This window comes from Felis catus, chromosome D2, assembly GCF_018350175.1.
Source record: "Felis catus isolate Fca126 chromosome D2, F.catus_Fca126_mat1.0, whole genome shotgun sequence".
Lineage (NCBI taxonomy): Eukaryota > Metazoa > Chordata > Mammalia > Carnivora > Felidae > Felis > Felis catus.
In genome coordinates this window covers 33,164,985-33,182,990 of record NC_058378.1, presented here as the reverse complement: position 1 = coordinate 33,182,990, position 18,006 = coordinate 33,164,985, and the positions used below count along the sequence as shown (strand labels likewise).

The following is an 18,006-nucleotide window of genomic DNA, read 5'->3' as shown; positions in this document are numbered from 1 at the left end:
GTGCCATTTTACATTCCTACCAACAAGGGTTCTGTTTTTCTCATATCTTTGCCAGTGCTTGTTATATTCTGTTCTTCTTATATTAGTCATCCTAACAGATGTGAAGCAGTATCTCAGTATGGTTTTCATTTGCATTTCCATGATGATCAGTGATGTGGAACAACTTTGCATGTGCTTAGTGGTCAGTTGTATATCTTCTTTGGATAAATGTCTGTTCACATCCTTTGCCCATTTTTGAATTACATTTTTGTTTTTTTAAATTGTTGAGTTTTAGGGTTTTTTAAATATCTGTTTGTTAACTCCTTATCAGATATATGTTTGCAACAATTTCTTCGCATTCTATGGATTACCTCCTTACTGTATTGATATTATCTTTTGATGCACAAAATTTAAAAACTTTTATGAAGTCCACTTTGTCTCTTTTTTTTCCTCTGTTGCTTGTGCATCTAGTATCATATCCAAAAAATTGTTGCCCAATCTGATGTCATGAAGCTTTTGTATGTTTTCTTCTATAAGTTTTATAATTTTAGGTCTTTCATTTTGGTCTTTAACCCAAGTTAACTTTTTAATGTAGAGTTAGATAAGGGTTCAACATTTTTTTTTTTTTTTTTTGCATGTGGATACCAATTTTCCCAGCACCATTTGTTGAAAAGACTATCCTTTATCCATTAAATGGTTGTTTCTCCTTTGTCAAAAATCATTTGACCATATATGTGAGGGTTTATTTCTGGCCCTCTTCTATTCCATTGATCTGTATATCTGTCTTTATGTCGGTACCACATTCTTTTGATGACTGTGCTTTTGTATTAAGTTTTAAAATCAGCATGTAGTAGTCCTCCAGCTCTGTTCTTCTTTTTTCGCAATTGATTTGGCTACATGGAGTCCTTAGGGATTCCATGGCATGCATTGGTTGTTTCCATACCTTGGCTATTGTGACTAATGCTGTCATGAATGAACATGGCAGTACAGATATCTCTTCACTATACTGATTTTGTTTCCTTTGGCAGAAGTGGGTTTTCTGAATGATATGGTAGTTCTATTTTTAGGTTTCTTGAGGAAACTCCATGCTATTTTCCATTAAGGCTGAACCAATTTACTTTCCCACCAACAGTGCAAAATGTTCCCTTTTCTCCATATCCTCATCTACACTTGTTATCTTTTTTCTTTTTGATGATAACCATCTAATAGGTTTGAGGTGATATCTCCTTGTGGTTTTAATTTGCATTTTCCTGATAATTAGTGATGTTGAGCATCTTTTCATGTATCCATTGGCCATTTGGATGTCCTCCTTGAAAAAATGTCTGTTTAGGTCATTCTGCCCATTTAATTGAATTGATTTTTGTGGGTTGTTTTTGGTTTTGCTATTTGTTTGTTTGTTTGTTTGTTTATTGCCTTTTAAAGTTTTTATTTTAATTCCAGTTAGTTAACATACAGTGTTAGTTTCAATTGTACAACATAGTGATTTAACAATTCCATATATCACCTAGTACTCATCAAAACAAGTGTACTCCTTAATCCTCATCACCTGTTTAGCCCATCCCCCGGACCCCCTCCTCTCTGGTAACCGTCAGTTCTCTATATTTAAGAGTCTGGTTTTTTTGTCTCTTTCCTTTGCTCATTTTTTTTTTCTTAAATTCCAGATATGAGTGAAAATCTTATGGTATTTGCCTTTCTCTGACTTAGTTCGCTTAGCATTATACCCTCTAGACCCATCCATGTTGTTGCAAATGGCAAGATGTCATTCTTTTTTATGGCTGAGTTATATTTCATACCCCCTCTTCTTTATCCATTCATCTATCAAGGGACATCAGGTTGCTTCCATAATATGGCTGTTATAAATAATGCTGCGTATTTTTTCCCTCCAATTCTGGTCACATTTGCTTTATATATTTAGGTTCTCTGTGTTGGATGCAAAACTATTCAGAAATCTTATATTCTCTTTATGAATTGACCTTTTATTATTATATTATTCTCTTCGTTGTCCCTTCCTACAGTCTCTTTGGCTTAAAGTGTGTTTTGTTTGGTAGTGTAGCTACTCCTCCTTTCCTCTTGGCTTCCATTTGCATGGAATATCTTTTACCATCAACTTCACTTCCGCTTGTGTGTGTCCTAAAAACTGAAACGAGCTTTTTGTATACAGTATAGTTGGGTATTATTTTTTTATTTCAACATTCTGTTTCTTTTGATTGCAGGATTTAATCCATTACATTTAAAGTAATTATTAATAGATATGGGTTTACTATAGCCATTTTGTTATTTGTTTTCAGAGTGTTTTGTAATTCCTTTACCCTTTATTTCCTTTCTTGTTCTCTTCCTTTGTGACTTGATCATTTTCTGTACCAGTATGCCTAGATTTTTTTTTTCTTTTCACCTTTTGTGTATCTGGTGTAGGATTTTGCTTTATGATTACCATGGGGCTTACATAAAATATCTTGTAACAGTGTATTTTAAGCAATAACAGCTTAACTTCTAATGTATACAAAAGCTCTACATTTATACTTTTATGTTTTTAATATCATAATTTATGTCTTTTTACATTGTTTATCCATTTACAGATTATTATAGTTATGTTTAATACTTTTTAAAAAATCTCCATGTTAATGAGAAGTGATTTACCCACCACCATTACAAAATTAAGAGTGTTCTGAAATTAACTATATATTTACCTTCACCAGTGAGTTTTACATTTTTATATGTTTTGCTTATACTGATGTCTCTTTGTTTTAGGTTCAGGAATTACCTTTAAAAAAGAAATAAGTTTATTGGGGCGCCTGGGTGACTCACTCAGTTGAGCGTCCAACTTTAGCTCAGGTCATGATCTCAGGGTTTTTGAGTTCGAGTCCCACCTTGGGTTTTCTGCTGTCAGTGAGGAGCCTGCTCTGATCCTCTGTTCCCCTATCTCTGCACCTCCCCCATTCACATTCTGTCTCTCAAAAATAAATAAAACTTTTTTTTAAAGTTTATAAAAACGTAGTCTCTACACTCAACATGGGACTTGAACTCAATGATCCTGAGATCAAGGGCCACATGCTCTACCAATTGAGTCAGCCAGGCACCTCAGGTTCAGAAATTACCTTTAACATTTCTTGTAAGAGTGATCTAGTGTTGATGAACTCCTTCAGCTTTTATTTTCTTGGAAAACTCTGTAATGTGTCTCATTGTATGTTTCTTTGGATTCATCATGTTTAGGACTCTTTGAGTTTCCTGGGTCTCCATGTCTGTTTCTTTTCCCAGATTGGGATATTTTCAGTCATTTCTTTGAATAAGTTTTCTGCCTCTTTCTCTCATTCTTTCTCCTTCTGGGATCCCTTTAATGTGCACTTTGGTCCATTTGACGATGTGCTATATATAGTCCCTTAAACTGTCTTCATTCTTTTTTATTCTCTTTTCTTTTGTTACTGTAATTAGGCAGTTTCCTTAATTTTTCCGCCAGAAATTAATTTGCTTTATATTCAGTGAGACTGGTGTCATAGGGCTTGGAATTTCATAGAACTTCAAGAGGTCATCCTGTAATAGATGATTGTTACTATGGATGGCCAGAAGTTCACTAGATGAAAAAGAGAGGGAGTTCTTAACATGGAAAACAGCTGTTAGGGTACAGATTGGGTGTTATAAATCACCTCTTGAAAGAAAATGTGCCAGACACTAATTTATTACAAGATCTTTCTGCCTGCTACGTTTTCCAAGGTCTGACTGCGGTCTGCATTCAAAGCTTATGTATGAGTTCTGACATCAGGGCCCACAGGGATTCATAGTCACTTGCATTCACTTGGTCTCAAGATATTATAGCCTTGGTTTTCCTTAAGCATTGTACCAAAATTAAACCCGAGAACTGGTTTTGGGACCAGCAGTTTTATTGAAGAGAACTGTCTTAGCATTAGCATCATGAAGTTCCAGAATGTTTTAAGTAAATGATTGAATGTAACTATTATAATTCCCTTAGTAAATCTTTTCTCCAGGCTAACAATCTCAAAATTCTTCACCACTTTTCTATATATCTTGGCTTCTAAGCCATTGTTACCTTGGATGCTATATTCCAAACGCTTTATGAAGTAGTTTGTTAGAATTCTTTTGAATAAAACCACTTAAAAGGAGACTGCTTTGTATCATTATATCATTTGTTGTGGTGTGATCTCCAAGATACATTACTAAGTGAAAAAAAATAAAATATGTACTATACAGTATGTCTATATTAAACTCTTAACAATATGGGAATGCAGAAAGTCTATTACTTTCCTTGGCCTATTGTTTGAAACCAAAACTAATATTCAGCAACATAATTTAGGGACTTGCAACAATCAACAAATCTGGTTTGAGTCTAAAAATTATTGACTTTTAAGTTGTTGTCTTTCTATCTTAATCTTGTATAAGATTGACTTAAGTTTTTAGTTCACAAAAACATCTTTGGCAATAGCTATAGCTTATACCCTAAACATTACAAACTGATTATTTTTGTTGGTGTTATTCTGAAGAACAAGAATACAGATGTCCTAAAGTTATTTCTTCTATAGCCAGTATTATCCGGCAGGTAGTTATAATATAATATAAAAGGGCCTTTGAGTTAAGACTTGTAGCTGTGTCTTAAGGCTTAGTGTGTTTGCCACATGCAAAATGTTTTGATAAACAGTACTCAGATTTTAATGCAAATTAGTCTTGGAAGATTCCTGTCATGTATAGTTATAAATTAGAGATCCTTTCCTAGTTGCTGAAAGCATATCAGGTAGTGGAATTAAGACTCTTGAACGGCTGCAGTCAGTGACCTCAAAGTGACCATTTAGCCAGGAGTGGCAATTACAGTGTTAGTTGTGTTAATACGGCAAATTAAAAACATTAATAATTTTTTTTAATATTAGCAAATTGCTTTTTAGACTTTGAACTGTTGGATTTTTAGATTGTATTGCCTTGACATTTCCTACTAGTTATTTACAAGCTACTATTTATTTTTGGCTATCTCAACATCTAAAATTCAGGTATGAGAGAAATCTTTTCACCAGAGTGCTGTGTAGCTGGTATTTGGGTAAAGATTTTTCTCATACCTATATTTGTAAGATAAGATTATGCAGAAGATGCAGTGTTTTGTATGTTGCATACACAGAATCACAGCTTGGATGCCAGATAAAAAATGGGCCTATTAATATTATACCCTTTTAGTTTAATATATGCCATATTTGATTTTGTTACTATTCAAGTATTTACTTGTGTTCTTCCCAGCTCTGCTCTTTTCTAAATATGGCATATGTAGGGGTGGCTGGGTAGCTCAGTCGGTTAAGCATCCAACTCTGAATTTTGTCTCTGATCCTGATCTCATGGTTTGTGAGATTGAGCCCCAATGTCAGCGCAGTGCCTGCTTGGGGTTCTCTCCCTCTCTCTCTCTCTTTATGCCCCTCCCTCACTCATGTAACTCTCTCCCTCAAAATAATAAACTTTTTTTAAATAAAAAAATAAATGTGATATATATAAAGGATTTCCAGCAGTTTCCTTAATTTTGTAGTCAAAAGTAAAAGGTTTTTTGCCTCAGACTTGTTAATTGAGTTTCCATGATGTGTAGTTTTATTTTTTTAATGCTATAATTCAGTGTACTTTGTGTTTGAAAGATCATTAGCTGTTTAAACCTATGGATTCCTAATTCTGTCTTGTTTTAGGATTTAAGAAATTGCATCAAAGTAAAAACTGTAAAATCAATCCCTTTAAAAAAAAACTTGGTATTTTGGAATCTGTAGGCTTCTGTGTATATGTCATTATACCCTATTACTGAGACCTTTTGAATTATATGATATTTTCAAATTGTGGCTTTCAGTAATTTAAGAAATCAGAAAATTATTCACAAAAAATTCTAAACAAAAGTTAAGCATTTTCTCAACTGGAATATGAATGTTATATCAGAGGGGAAAGGTTGAAAAGTTTTTGAAATTCAAGTTTATGTCTAGTATAAAAAATCAGTTGTAGAAAAAAATATATAATAGAATAACTCCAGATATAAGATGGAAAATATATGAAAATGAGAACTGCTTAATATAACACTCTGAATTTCTAATTTCAGGTGATGGAATATGAGAATAGGATTCGAGCATATTCCACACCAGACAAGATCTTCCGCTATTTTGCCACCTTGAAAGTAATCAATGAACCTGGTGAATCTGAAGTGTTTATGACCCCCCAAGATTTTGTGCGATCCATAACACCTAATGAAAAACAACCAGAACGTAAGTGCTAAAGGGAAAAATAAGATTATGATATTAATTTTTTTATGTTCTTCTTTGTATTGCCTAAGCGTTATAGGTCCGTGCAATAATTATATTCATTGTGTACTGACTGAATGTCACGTATTATTCCAGTCTTTAGCAGTATAAAAGAGGAGCCCACAGTCTAATGAGCCAATCCTCAACCAGGGTACCGGGTTGAGGAGATTGTAGCCAGGTATCATCTACCGGAAAGATTTAAAGACATATGGTACTTGTTGTCATTGGGCCAAGTGATTGCAGATGGGACAAGCAGCAGACAGACTAAAAAGCCTAGAAAGGAGGAGACTTTGGAGGAAGACATTTCAGGGTGTAGAAGCTTCGAAGAACCATTGTGTATACCTGGAAATCCAGAGTGCGGCATGCATGCCCAGGGCCAGACACATGCTTGGAAAACAGTTGAGTGAGCTTGTACTTCTTGCTGATCTTTGTGCCCCATGCAGGGAAGTAGTGAAAGTTAAAGCAGAGGTGTAGCAGCTCTAGCTAAAAATTAAAGGAGGTCCCCAGCTCAGAGCCAGTCTGCAAACATTAAGAGAGTTGGTGTTTTTTTTGTTTTGTTTTGTTTTCATTCTTTTTGCCTCAAACATTTGAATAAGTCTTTGTCCGGTCACTTGCTATTTAGATATTAGAACAGAAATTTCAACGATGACACAAAACAGAGAACACGGCCTTTGCAAAAAAAATATTTTGGAAAAAAATCACTAAACATTGATGAATGTAGTCTTCCACAGTGTATATCACACCAAACACTGGGAAATAGGGAGAATCTGGTTTTCAGAATTACCCCATTATAATATTCAAAATGTTCAATCTTTAATAAAACAATTTCATGGCATACTAATAATCAGGAATAAATGACCCATCAATAGAAAGAAAAAGAAATTGACAGAAACCATCCCTGAGGAAGCCCAAGCATTACACTTACTAGATAATGACTTTAAGTTAACTGTCTCAGGGCACTTGGGTGGCTCAGCTGGTTAAGCGTCCAACTTTGGCTCAGGTTATGGTCTCAGGGTTCATGGGTTTGAGCCCTGTGTCGAGCTTGGTGCTGACAACTCAGCCTGAAGCCTCTTGGGATTCTATGTCTCCCTCTCTCTCTCTGCCCCGTTCACACACTAGGGCGCGCTCTCTCTCTCTCACTCACTCTCAAAAATAAATAAACATTAAGAAAAAAAGATGTTAATTATAATCCCCCAATTAGACATTAAGAAAATAACTCTTTCAAGACAAAGACATTATGTATTGATAAAAGGATTAGTTCAAGAAGATATAAGCGTGGTAAATATATACATACCAAATGACTGACCCCAAAATATATGAAGGAAACTGACAGAATTAAAGGGAAGAATAGTTCTTCAGTAATAGTCGGAGACTTCAGTACTGCCATTTTGATACTGGATAGAACATTTAGAAAGAAGGTTAGTGAAGAAAGAGGACTTAATGCTATAAGCCAATTAGACCAAATACACATTTATAGAACATTCCACTCAAGAGCAGCAGAATACAGTCTTTTCAGGTGCATATCAAACATTCTCCAGAATAGACAAGATAGACTGTATATTAGGTTATGAAATAAATCTTAATGAATTTCAAAGATTAAAATGATACAGAGTATCTTTTCTGATTACAATAGAATGAAACAATCCATATGTAACAGAAGGAAAACTAGAAAATTCATAAATGTGTGGAAAGTAAACAGCATACACTTAACCCCTGGATCAGAGAAGAAATCACAAGAGAAGTTGGAAAATACTTTGAATAAATGAAAGAGAAAATAGAATTTAACAAAACTTATGCAGTGCTGCAAAGTAGTGCATAGAAGGAAACTCATAGCTATAAACACCAACATTTAAAAAGTTTTTTTAAATGTTTATTTCTGAGAGAGAGAGAGAGAGAGAGAGAGAGAGAGAGAGAGAGAGAGAGAGAGCGCGCATGAGTGGAGGAGGGGCAGAGAGAGAGAGGGAGACACAGAATCCAAAGCAGGCTCCAGGCTCTGAGCTCTCAGCACAGAGCCTGACACGGGGCTCAAACTCGTGAACTGCGAGATTATGACCTGAGCGGAGTTGGTCATCTAACTGACTGAGCTACCCAGGCGCCCCTATAACCACCAACATTTAAAAAGAAGAATGATCTCAAATCAGTTTCCTAAAAATGGGTGTTGGAACTAAAAAGAAGAGCAGACAAAACCCAAAGGTAGAGAAATAAAGAAATAATAAATGTTAATGCAGCAATAAATGGATAATAGAAAAACAATAGAGCAAATCAACAAACAAAATTTGATTCTTCGAAAAGATCCAAAAAAATGAGGGGCCTTTAGCTAGACCAGGGGAAAAAAGAAGCAAAATAACTAAAATCAGAAATGCAAGTGGGGACATTACTACCTACTTATAGAAATAAAAAGGATTATAAGAGACTACTGTGAAGGATTGTATACCAACAAATTGAATTACCTAGATAAAGATGGAAAAATTTCCAGACACAAACTACCAGAGCTCTTAAAATTCAACAAAAAGACAACTCAATTAACAAATGGGAAAGGACTTGAATGTACATTTCTCCAGATAAATATGCAAATGGCCAATAAGCACATGAGAACATGCTAAATGTCATTAAGCATGAGGGAAATACAGATCAGAAACACTATATACTACCTCACACACATACTTAAATTTTTTTTTTAAACATTTATTTATTTTTGAGACAGAGAGAGAGCATGAACAGGGGAGGGTCAGAGAGAGAGGGAGACACAGAATCTAAAGCAGGCTCCAGGCTCTGAGCTGTCAGCACCGAGCCCGATGCGGGGCTTGAACTCACAGACCGTGAGATCATGACCTGAGCTGAAGTCGGATGCTTAACCGACTGAGCCACCCAGGCGCCCCTCACACACATACTTAAAAAACAAAGAAGTGTTGGTGATTATGTGTAGAAATTAAAGCCCTCATCTATTGCTGGTAAGAATGTAAAATGGTGCAAACACTATGGAGAACAATTTGTCCATTTCTCAGAAACATGGAATTAATAGTATGACCCAACACTTCCACTAGTAGTATAAGCCCGAATGAATTGAAAACAGGTGCTTGAATGAGTGCCTGTACACGAATATTCAGAGCAACACTATTCACAATACCCCAAAAATGGAAACACCCCAAATGTCATTTAACAGATGAATGGATAAACAAAGTATAGAGTATACATACAATGGAATATTATTCAGATGTGGTTGAACCTTGACAACATTATGTTAAGTGAAACAAGCTAAAGACAAAAGGCCACATATCCTCTGATTTTATTTATGTGAAATATCTAATATAGGTAAATCCATAGAGATAGAAAGTGGGTTGTTAGTTGCCAACAGCTTGTTGGGGGAATGAGAACAGATTGCTTAATTGGTGTGAGAATTTCTATTTTGGAGTGATGAAAAGGTTTTGGAACTAGATAGAGGTGGTAGTTATGCAACACCGAAGTACTAAATGCCACTGAACTGGATGGATACTTTGAAATGGTGATTTTATGTTAATGGAATTTCACCTCAATTTTTAAAAGTGGAAAAAAGAATGTGCAGTCAGTCCTCATTTGCAAATTTTGTGTTTGCAAGTTTGCATCCTCACTAAAAGGTACTTGTAATCCCATAATCAGTACTGGCAGTGCTGTTGAGTCATCTGCAGATACATGCAGAACAGCAAAAATTTGAGTCACCCATTACATATGTTGGCCAGCTGAAGTCAAGCAAACGAAGACTCTGCCTTTTTGTTTCAGTTTTCTTTCTTTAAACAAGGGTCCATGGAGGGAGGGCAGGAGAGAAAGAGAGAGAGAATAAAATGTCTTAAACAGAAACGCACATAAATCAAGTTTATATATCGATCAGTTAACAAAAATGTTGTGACCAGAGGTTCGAGAAACCCAACCCTGTATTTCCCCTAGGAGAAATAGGTCAGTATTCAGCACTTCATTTTTCATGGCAATTTTATAGAGCATAAATGCCACAATTAGCAGAAATCAGTTGTATATGGTACAGGAGTAGGATATAAAAATGAAACTGTTCTTTTACAGGGTATGTTTAAAGAAGATATCCTAAAGGGGGCAGCAGTTGAGTTAAGCTTTGAAGTGTGAATAATAGGGGTGCCTGGATGGCTCAGTCAGTGAGTGTCCAACTTTGGCTTAGGTCATGATCTCATGGTTCGTGGGTTTGAGCCTCGCGTTGGGCTCAGTGCTGACAGCTCAGAGCCTGGAGCCTGCTTCAGATTCTGTGTCTCCCTCTCTCTCTCTGCCCCTCCTCAGCTTGTGCTCTCTCTCTCAAAAATCAATAAAAATTTAGGGGCGCCTGGGTGGCGCAGTCGGTTAAGCGTCCGACTTCAGCCAGGTCACGATCTCGCAGTCCGTGAGTTCGAGCCCCGCGTCAGGCTCTGGGCTGATGGCTCAGAGCCTGGAGCCTGTTTCCGATTCTGTGTCTCCCTCTCTCTCTGCCCCTCCCCCGTTCATGCTCTGTCTCTCTCTGTCCCAAAAATAAATAAACGTTGAAAAAAAATTTTTTTTTCTAAAAATCAATAAAAATTAAAAAAAAGAAAACTGAATAGTAATTCGTCATGTATTTGAGAGGGAAAGGGCATCATTCAGATTGAGTAAATTGTATGGTCAGAATACAGACGTGAAATAGCAGTGTGAGCTTGGGGAACCAGCAAGAGTTATGTTTTCTAACCAAGGAGTTTATAATGTTTTGCCCATATTTATTAACATTAAATATCTCTAGGACAAATGAAAACTCCAGGTAGAACTATCACCTCTCAGCAGTACAGGAAATCTATATATTTATATATTTTGTTATGGAAATTTTCAAATATAAAAATGCAGAGAATAAAATCAATTATATATCAGCCTGTATATACCTATCACTTAGCTTCAACAGTTGTCAACACATGGCCAATCTTTTTTTTCTTTTTAAGTTTATTTATTTTGAGAGAGAGAGCAAAGAAGAGGCAGAGAGAGGGAGAGAGAGAATCCCAAGCAGGCTCCATACTGTCAGTGCAGAGTCCAATGCGGGCTCAAACTCATGAGCCACAAGATGATGACCTGAGCTGAAATCAAGAGTTGGATGCTTAACCAAATGAGCTACCCAGTCACCCCAGCACATGGCCAATCTTATTTCATTTATAACTTTCTTATTTCTTCTCCTCACTCTAGATTGTTTTAAAGCCATTCAGACATATCATTTAATCTGTAAATACCTGTGTGTGTCTAAAAGATAAGTACTGGGGCGCCTGGGTGGCTCAGTCGGTTAAGCGGCCAACTTCACCTCAGGTCATGATCTCGCGGTCCTTGAGTTTGAGCCCCGCGTCGGGCTCTGAGCTGACGGCTCGGAGCCTGGAGCCTGCTTCGGCTTCTGTGTCTCTCCATCTCTCAGCTCCTCCCCTGCTCATGCTCTGTCTCTCTCTGTCTCAGAAATAAACATTAAAAAAACTTAAAAAAAAAATAAAAATAAAAAAAATAAAAGATAAGTACTAAAAAAAAATAATAATTTTTAAATGCTACATTTTTTGAAAATAACATTTATTTCTTAATAGCATATATCCAGGCACTGTTCACATTTCCTTCTCTAAAAAACATGTATAGTTTGTTTGTTCAAACCAACCTCCAAAGATGGTCACACTGTATTTGTTACCTCTTAAGTCTTAACAGCGTTTTTTTTTTCTCTCTCTCTCTTTTTTCTTACCATTTGTACAAGAAGAGTTTTATGCCTTGTTTACATCTCTCAGCCCCCTTTTCCCCTTTTTGCTCAGATTGTTGCTGCAGCAGTTAGAATAGGGGTCTAGCCTGGCAGGAAGAAACCTCAACTGTACAATGCATCCCTTGCTTTCTACTTTAGAGCATCTCTGCTACTGTAGCATGGGAACTTTGCAAGAGACCACTCGACCATATGGGCATGTACACATGTATGGAGGTACAAAGGAGTTTACTCTTTGTTGAGACTTGGTAGATAAATTCTCTCTTCTCCATTGTCTTGGGTGGTCAGTTCTGAGACACAAACTACATGGTTTCTTAGATGGGCCAAGGAGAAGTGCGCCCCAGTTGTCTAAAGCAGCAGTCAGCTCCATAACACACCCTTGAATTGGCTTTCCCTCCTTTCCTGGTTCACTCTACTGACCCTCTTACACTGGTTCCTTACTTTTTAGGAAACTCAGTCTAGACGTCATTTATTTGTGAAGGAATATAAGTCATTTATATTATAGATTTCCCTCATTTGGGATCTTACTGATTGTATCCCTATGGTATTATTTAATATGTTCTGTACTTTGCCTCTCACCCATGTTGCAAATAAATAATGAAGCAACTAAAAGAGTATACCAAAATGTTGATTCTCTAAATGCTGAGATTATAAGGAATTAGTTTACTCTTTTTTATATGTTCCTTTATTTTCTAATACACTTCATATACATTTATTCAACAAGTATTGATTGACCTCTGCTATGAGTTAGACACTGTTCTATATGGAAGGGACGCAGTAATTAATAAAATAGGCAAAACTTCCTGTCTTTATAGAGTAGAATGTCTTTTATAATCAGAAAGAAGGTATATAAAATTTCCACTAATTGCATTGAATTTTAGATTAAGAGCCTTTTAAATTAGTTTTAGCTCCTTGTTTTGGGAGATGTGGGAGAGATTAAAGAAGGCCTCTGTGTAAGATAGGGGAAAAAGATTATAAAATATATTCCTGGTTTTTATGGTAGTAAAATATTTTTGTACCTGTGAAATTATTTCTGATACCCAGATGAAATCTAAATTATATCAGTAACTTTAAGAATGTGTTTTGCTTCCAGTGTGACAGTGAAAATGAAGCAAGACTTGAGGCAGCTCACTGAAGATATTTGGTCATTTGAGGAAGATTATTTTTTTTTCCCTTTGGAAATCATATTTTTTAATTGCTTCCACACATTTTGATATTTAACTTTGTAATCTTTTTTTTTTAATTATCAAAAGATCTGTTACACGAACAGAATAGTTACTAAATGTCTAATATGCCATGCACATTCCTGGTTTTCATAAAAAGCCAGAATAATGAATGATTGATTTCCCTTTAAGATGAAAATCATGAGGGAATATTATAATAATATTAAAATGAGATTGGAAAATTTGGCTTCATTTTTGTTTGCTCATGAACAGGAATATCCACAAATATTGATGCAGCAGAAGTAAAATATATATTATTCCTGTGTGGGTTAGAATAAAGAAAAGAGTAAGGCTGGTTTTTTATAGTTTAAATTTCTATCATCAGATGGCTGGACTCTAGCCAGTAGTTCATATTTCAGCTTTGTTTTGTCATGTCTTTCACACATACCATATCCCAGGATACCTAACAGATCTAAATTTATTAAGTTTTAGTTTTAGAACAGTTTAAAAATAATCACAAAGCACACAAAGTCCTAAAATTAAGCAGTTTTAAAATGAGTGGAGAGCTGATGAATTTCAGTAAAAAGCTGATTAAGAATGTTTTTGTACTGGGGCGCCTGGGTGGCTCTGTTGGCTAAGTGTCCAACTCTTGATTTTGGCTCAGATCATGATTTCGTGGTTCATGAGATTGAGCCTTGCGTTGGGCTCATGCTGACAGCAAGGGGTCCGCTTGGGATTCCCACTCTCTCCTCCCTCTCTGCCCCTACCCTCACTCGTGCGCTCTGTCTCTGCCTCTCTCTATATATATAAATAAATCAACTTAAAAAAAAGAATATTTCTGTGTGACTACCAAGAAAATTTAGAGTATCCTGGGGTGCCTGGGTGGCTCAGTCAGTTAAGCGTCGACTTTGGCTCAGGTCACGATCTCATGGTTCGTGAGTTCCAGCCCTGCGTTGGGCTCTGTGCTGACAGCTCAGAGCCTGGAGCCTGCTTTGGATTCTGTGTCTCCCTCTCTCTCTGCTCCTTCCCCACTCATGCTCTGTCTCTCTCTGTCTCCCAAAAATAAATATACGTTAAAAAAAATTTTTTTTTAATTTAGAGTAGCCACAGTTAAGTAGGAGAGACATTAAATGGAAAAAAAAAAGTCTAGTATATGACTTGAATATGTTTCATCTCCCTCTCTGTGCAGTCTTAATGTCAGCACCATCCCTGGTATAGTGAATGAGGCAGTTGCTTCAGGCTCTGGACTTTGAGTACTCTTGCTGCTGTAGTAACCAGTTTTACATAGCCAGCTAGTGATTGGGAGAAGCAGCAGCATGGGGAGAGTTTTTAAAGTACTATATAGAAAAACTTGAGCTTTGGTCAAGACAGAGAAGATCCCTATTTCCTTTTCACCTTACCCCACTGACTGACTGTATTTATATTGACCCGAGTGTCCTGGATTCCATATTCTCTCAAGAATGACCCTTCATGCATTTAATAGTCTTACCTAGCACACTTTTAACTTTGAGACACATAATTTTATACTTGATCATATACAATGGGTTCTGGTTCAAGATGGTGATGTAGGAGGATACTGAATCTCCTCCCACAGACGCACCAAATCTGCAGCTACATACAAAACAATTTCCTCTGAAAGAAATCCAAAAACTAGATGAGCAACTCCTACACATTGGACAAATGAGAAAAAACCCACATTGAAATAGATAGGAGAGGCTGAGACACAGTCTTGCCATAAATTCATCCCTGGCACAGTATCCAGTGGTCAGGAGAGAACTTAGCTCTGAGCTACTGGAGATGCGAGGGCATTGAATGCTACAGCTCACACCCCAGTTTTTGCGACCTGCACCTGAGAGATGAGCTTCCTGAACATCTAGCTTTAAGGCCAAGCGGCCTTATGTGTTTAACGCCCATAGGGCTGACCCAGAGGCAGCTGCCTGAAAAGCGCCCAGTCTTTGTGAAAGAGGCCTATGTTACTTATCTTAAAGCTTCAGCCCGAGGGGCAGGCGTCTCATTTAACATACATCTTAGAGGCATACAGACACACTCTCCAAAGACAGAAGCCAGTGGGCTCCATCTTTGCACTTTCCCTCTGCCTCGCTCCAGGTTGCCAGTATCTCCCAGAAAAGAACTTGTGCACGTTTCCAGTGCTCTGGTTTGTGTCACTGCCACCCAGGACACACCCCTTGATTACCTGGCTGTGGTTGGTGGCCTGTGGGACTTATGTTTGCAGGTCCCATAGGACTGTAACAAATGGAGAAACACTTCTTAATTGGCTACTCCCCCAGGGCACAGTGCAGCAAGAAGAGACTGAAAGACACCTCTAGTTTTTCTGTGATAGAGGCTTATTGGCTTATCTTTATTATTAGAAGAGCAGGCTTCTAATTAAACACACATCTAGGGGGCAGCGACTGTTCTCTCCGGAGACTAGGGAGACTGACGGGTGCCATCTTCATGCTCTCTTTCCTCTGCCCCAGGTTGCAGGTGTTTCTGAGAAAGGAGCTTGTGTGCCTATCTGGCTTCCTAGTTTTTGTGGCTTCCACCCAGAAGACACATCTTTTAATAATTTGGCTCAGGTGACAGTGGGACTTGTGTTTACAGATTGAATGGATAGTAAGTAACAAACAAAAACCAATTTTTAACTGACTATCACTGCAGGGCTCAGTGCAGAAGAAGCAAACAGAAACACCCACGTCCCCTTGTTCCCTTGAAAGAGGTATATTTGCATAATTTAAAAGCTGTGGGCTGAGAGTCCAATTAGCCTGAATCTAGGTGCTGACTGAGATTTTCTTCTTTGAGATACTGAGAGATCTTGGCATGCCCTCAACTACTAGGAGTCTCTAAGAATAAAGTAGGCTGCTTGGACAATCAAAGGTTTAAAAGACAATCAAGAACTAGGGCAGGGCTGAACAATAAGTTTCAGTTTCTTTCTTTCTTTTTTAACATTTAAAAACATGTTTATTTTGAGAGAGAGGCAGAGAGCATAAGCATGGTAGGGGCAGATAGAGAGAGGGCAACAGAGAATCCCAAGCGGGCTCTGCACTGTCAGCACAAAATCCAACACAGGGCTTGAACCTGTGAACTGTGAAATGATGACCTGAGCTGAAATCAAGAGTTGGGTGCTTAACCAACTGAGCCACCCAGGCACCCCAATAAGGTTCAGTTTCTACATGAGGTCACTCCTTCAAGGTTGAGAGAGGTGGCTATTTTATCTGCATAAAAACCAATACAGAGAGTCAAGGAAAATGAAGAAATAGAGGAATGTATTCTAAAAGGAAGAACAAGATAAAACCTTAGAAAAAGACCTTAATGAAATGGAGATAAGTGATTTACTTGATAAAGAGTTCAAAATAACAATCATAAAAATGCCTACCAAGTTCAGGAGAATAATGCATGAATAAAGTGAGACATTCAACAAAGAGAAAATACAAGAAAGTATCAAATAGAAGTCACAGAGCTGAAGAATACACTAATGAACTGAAAAATACACTAGAGGGCTTCAATAGCAGACTAGATGAGCAGAAGAACGGATCTGTGACCTTGAAGACAGGGCAGTGGAACTCATTCAATCAGAATAGCAAAAAAGAGAAAAGAACGAGGAAAAGTGAAGATAGCTTAAGAGACAAATGGGACAACATCAGTGGACTAACAGTCACATCATAGGAGTCCCAGAAGGAGAAAAGAAAAAGGGGCAGAAATCTTATTGGAAGAAATAATGTCTGAAAACTTCCCTGAGCTCAGGAAGGAAACAGACCTTCAGATCCAGGAGCTCAGTTTTAAATAAGATTAATCCAAAGAGACTCACACCAAGACACATTTTAAGTGTCAAAAGTTAAAGACAAGGAGAGAATCTTAAAAGCAACAAGAGAAAACTTGTTATGTGTAAGGGAACCTCCATAAAACTATAAGCAGACTTTTCAGCAGAAACTTTGCAAGCCATAAGGAAATGGACCATATCCAGAAATTGCTTAAAGCAGAAAACTGCTAAACAAAAATACTCTACCCAGCAAAGCTGTCCTTCAGAATTAATGGAGAGATAAAGTTTTCTGGACAAGCAAAAGCTAAAGGAGTGTATCACCACTACACTGGCTTTCTAAGAAATGTTAAAGGGAGTTCTTTAAGCTGCAACAAAAGGGCACTAATCAGTAACAGAAAAAACATATGAAAGTACAGGAAATGAATATATTTTTGAAACATTTTTGTGCTGTTTTTCTTCCCAACAAGATAAGTTACTTTAGTAGAAGAACCTTCTCTTCTAGTTTTACTTTTAGTTCCTTGTAGTGCTGCTGAGTGTAGAGAAGGTATTGATCAGCAGCAATGAACTGCCTGTTTCTATATGGCCCATGAGCTGAGAATGGTTTTTACTTTTTTCTTTTTCTTATTTAAAAAGAATGTTTTGAAATAAATAAATAAATAAATAAATAAATAAATAAATAAATAAATAAATAAATAAATGAAAAGAATGTTTTGTGATACTTGAAAATTACATGAAACTGAAATTTTGGTGTCCATGAAAGAGTTTTATTGGAGTATATCCACACTCATTCATTAGGTGTTGTTCATGACAGCTTTCATGCAATAGCAGAATTGAATAGTTGTAACAGAGACTATATGTGGCCCACAAAGCCTAAATATTTACTGTCTGGTCTTTTATGCAAAAAATTTACTGACCCTTTCCAAAATAATAAGAAATCTATTCATTGTTCTCTGACCCTGGTTCCTGACACAGAGCTCCTAAAGTCCTTGTAAATAAGATTCTGGGAGCTATCCAGGATATGTTCTTCTCATACTGATGGCAGAGTTGAAAGAAATGAAACCAACCTCAAAAGTCCATTCCACTCCCCTCCTCTTTTCTTTCCCTCCTTTTATATTCTGTTTCCGAGAT

General features: G+C 36.9%; 1 protein-coding gene across 9 annotated transcripts in view; it reads left to right on the top strand.

The window, feature by feature from the left end:
* Positions 1–18,006, top strand: part of MICU1 (mitochondrial calcium uptake 1) — a 248,255-nt gene that overhangs the window by 77,787 nt on the left and 152,462 nt on the right. For 8 of the 9 annotated variants that reach the window (XM_019813253.2, XM_003994041.4, XM_019813251.2 and 5 more), the window contains one exon: positions 6,041–6,203. In XM_019813253.2, coding sequence (XP_019668812.1) covers positions 6,041–6,203 — 163 coding nt within the window. Of the gene's footprint in view, positions 1–6,040; positions 6,204–18,006 lie in introns of those variants that run through there. The other variant, XM_045040127.1, reaches the window with a different exon arrangement.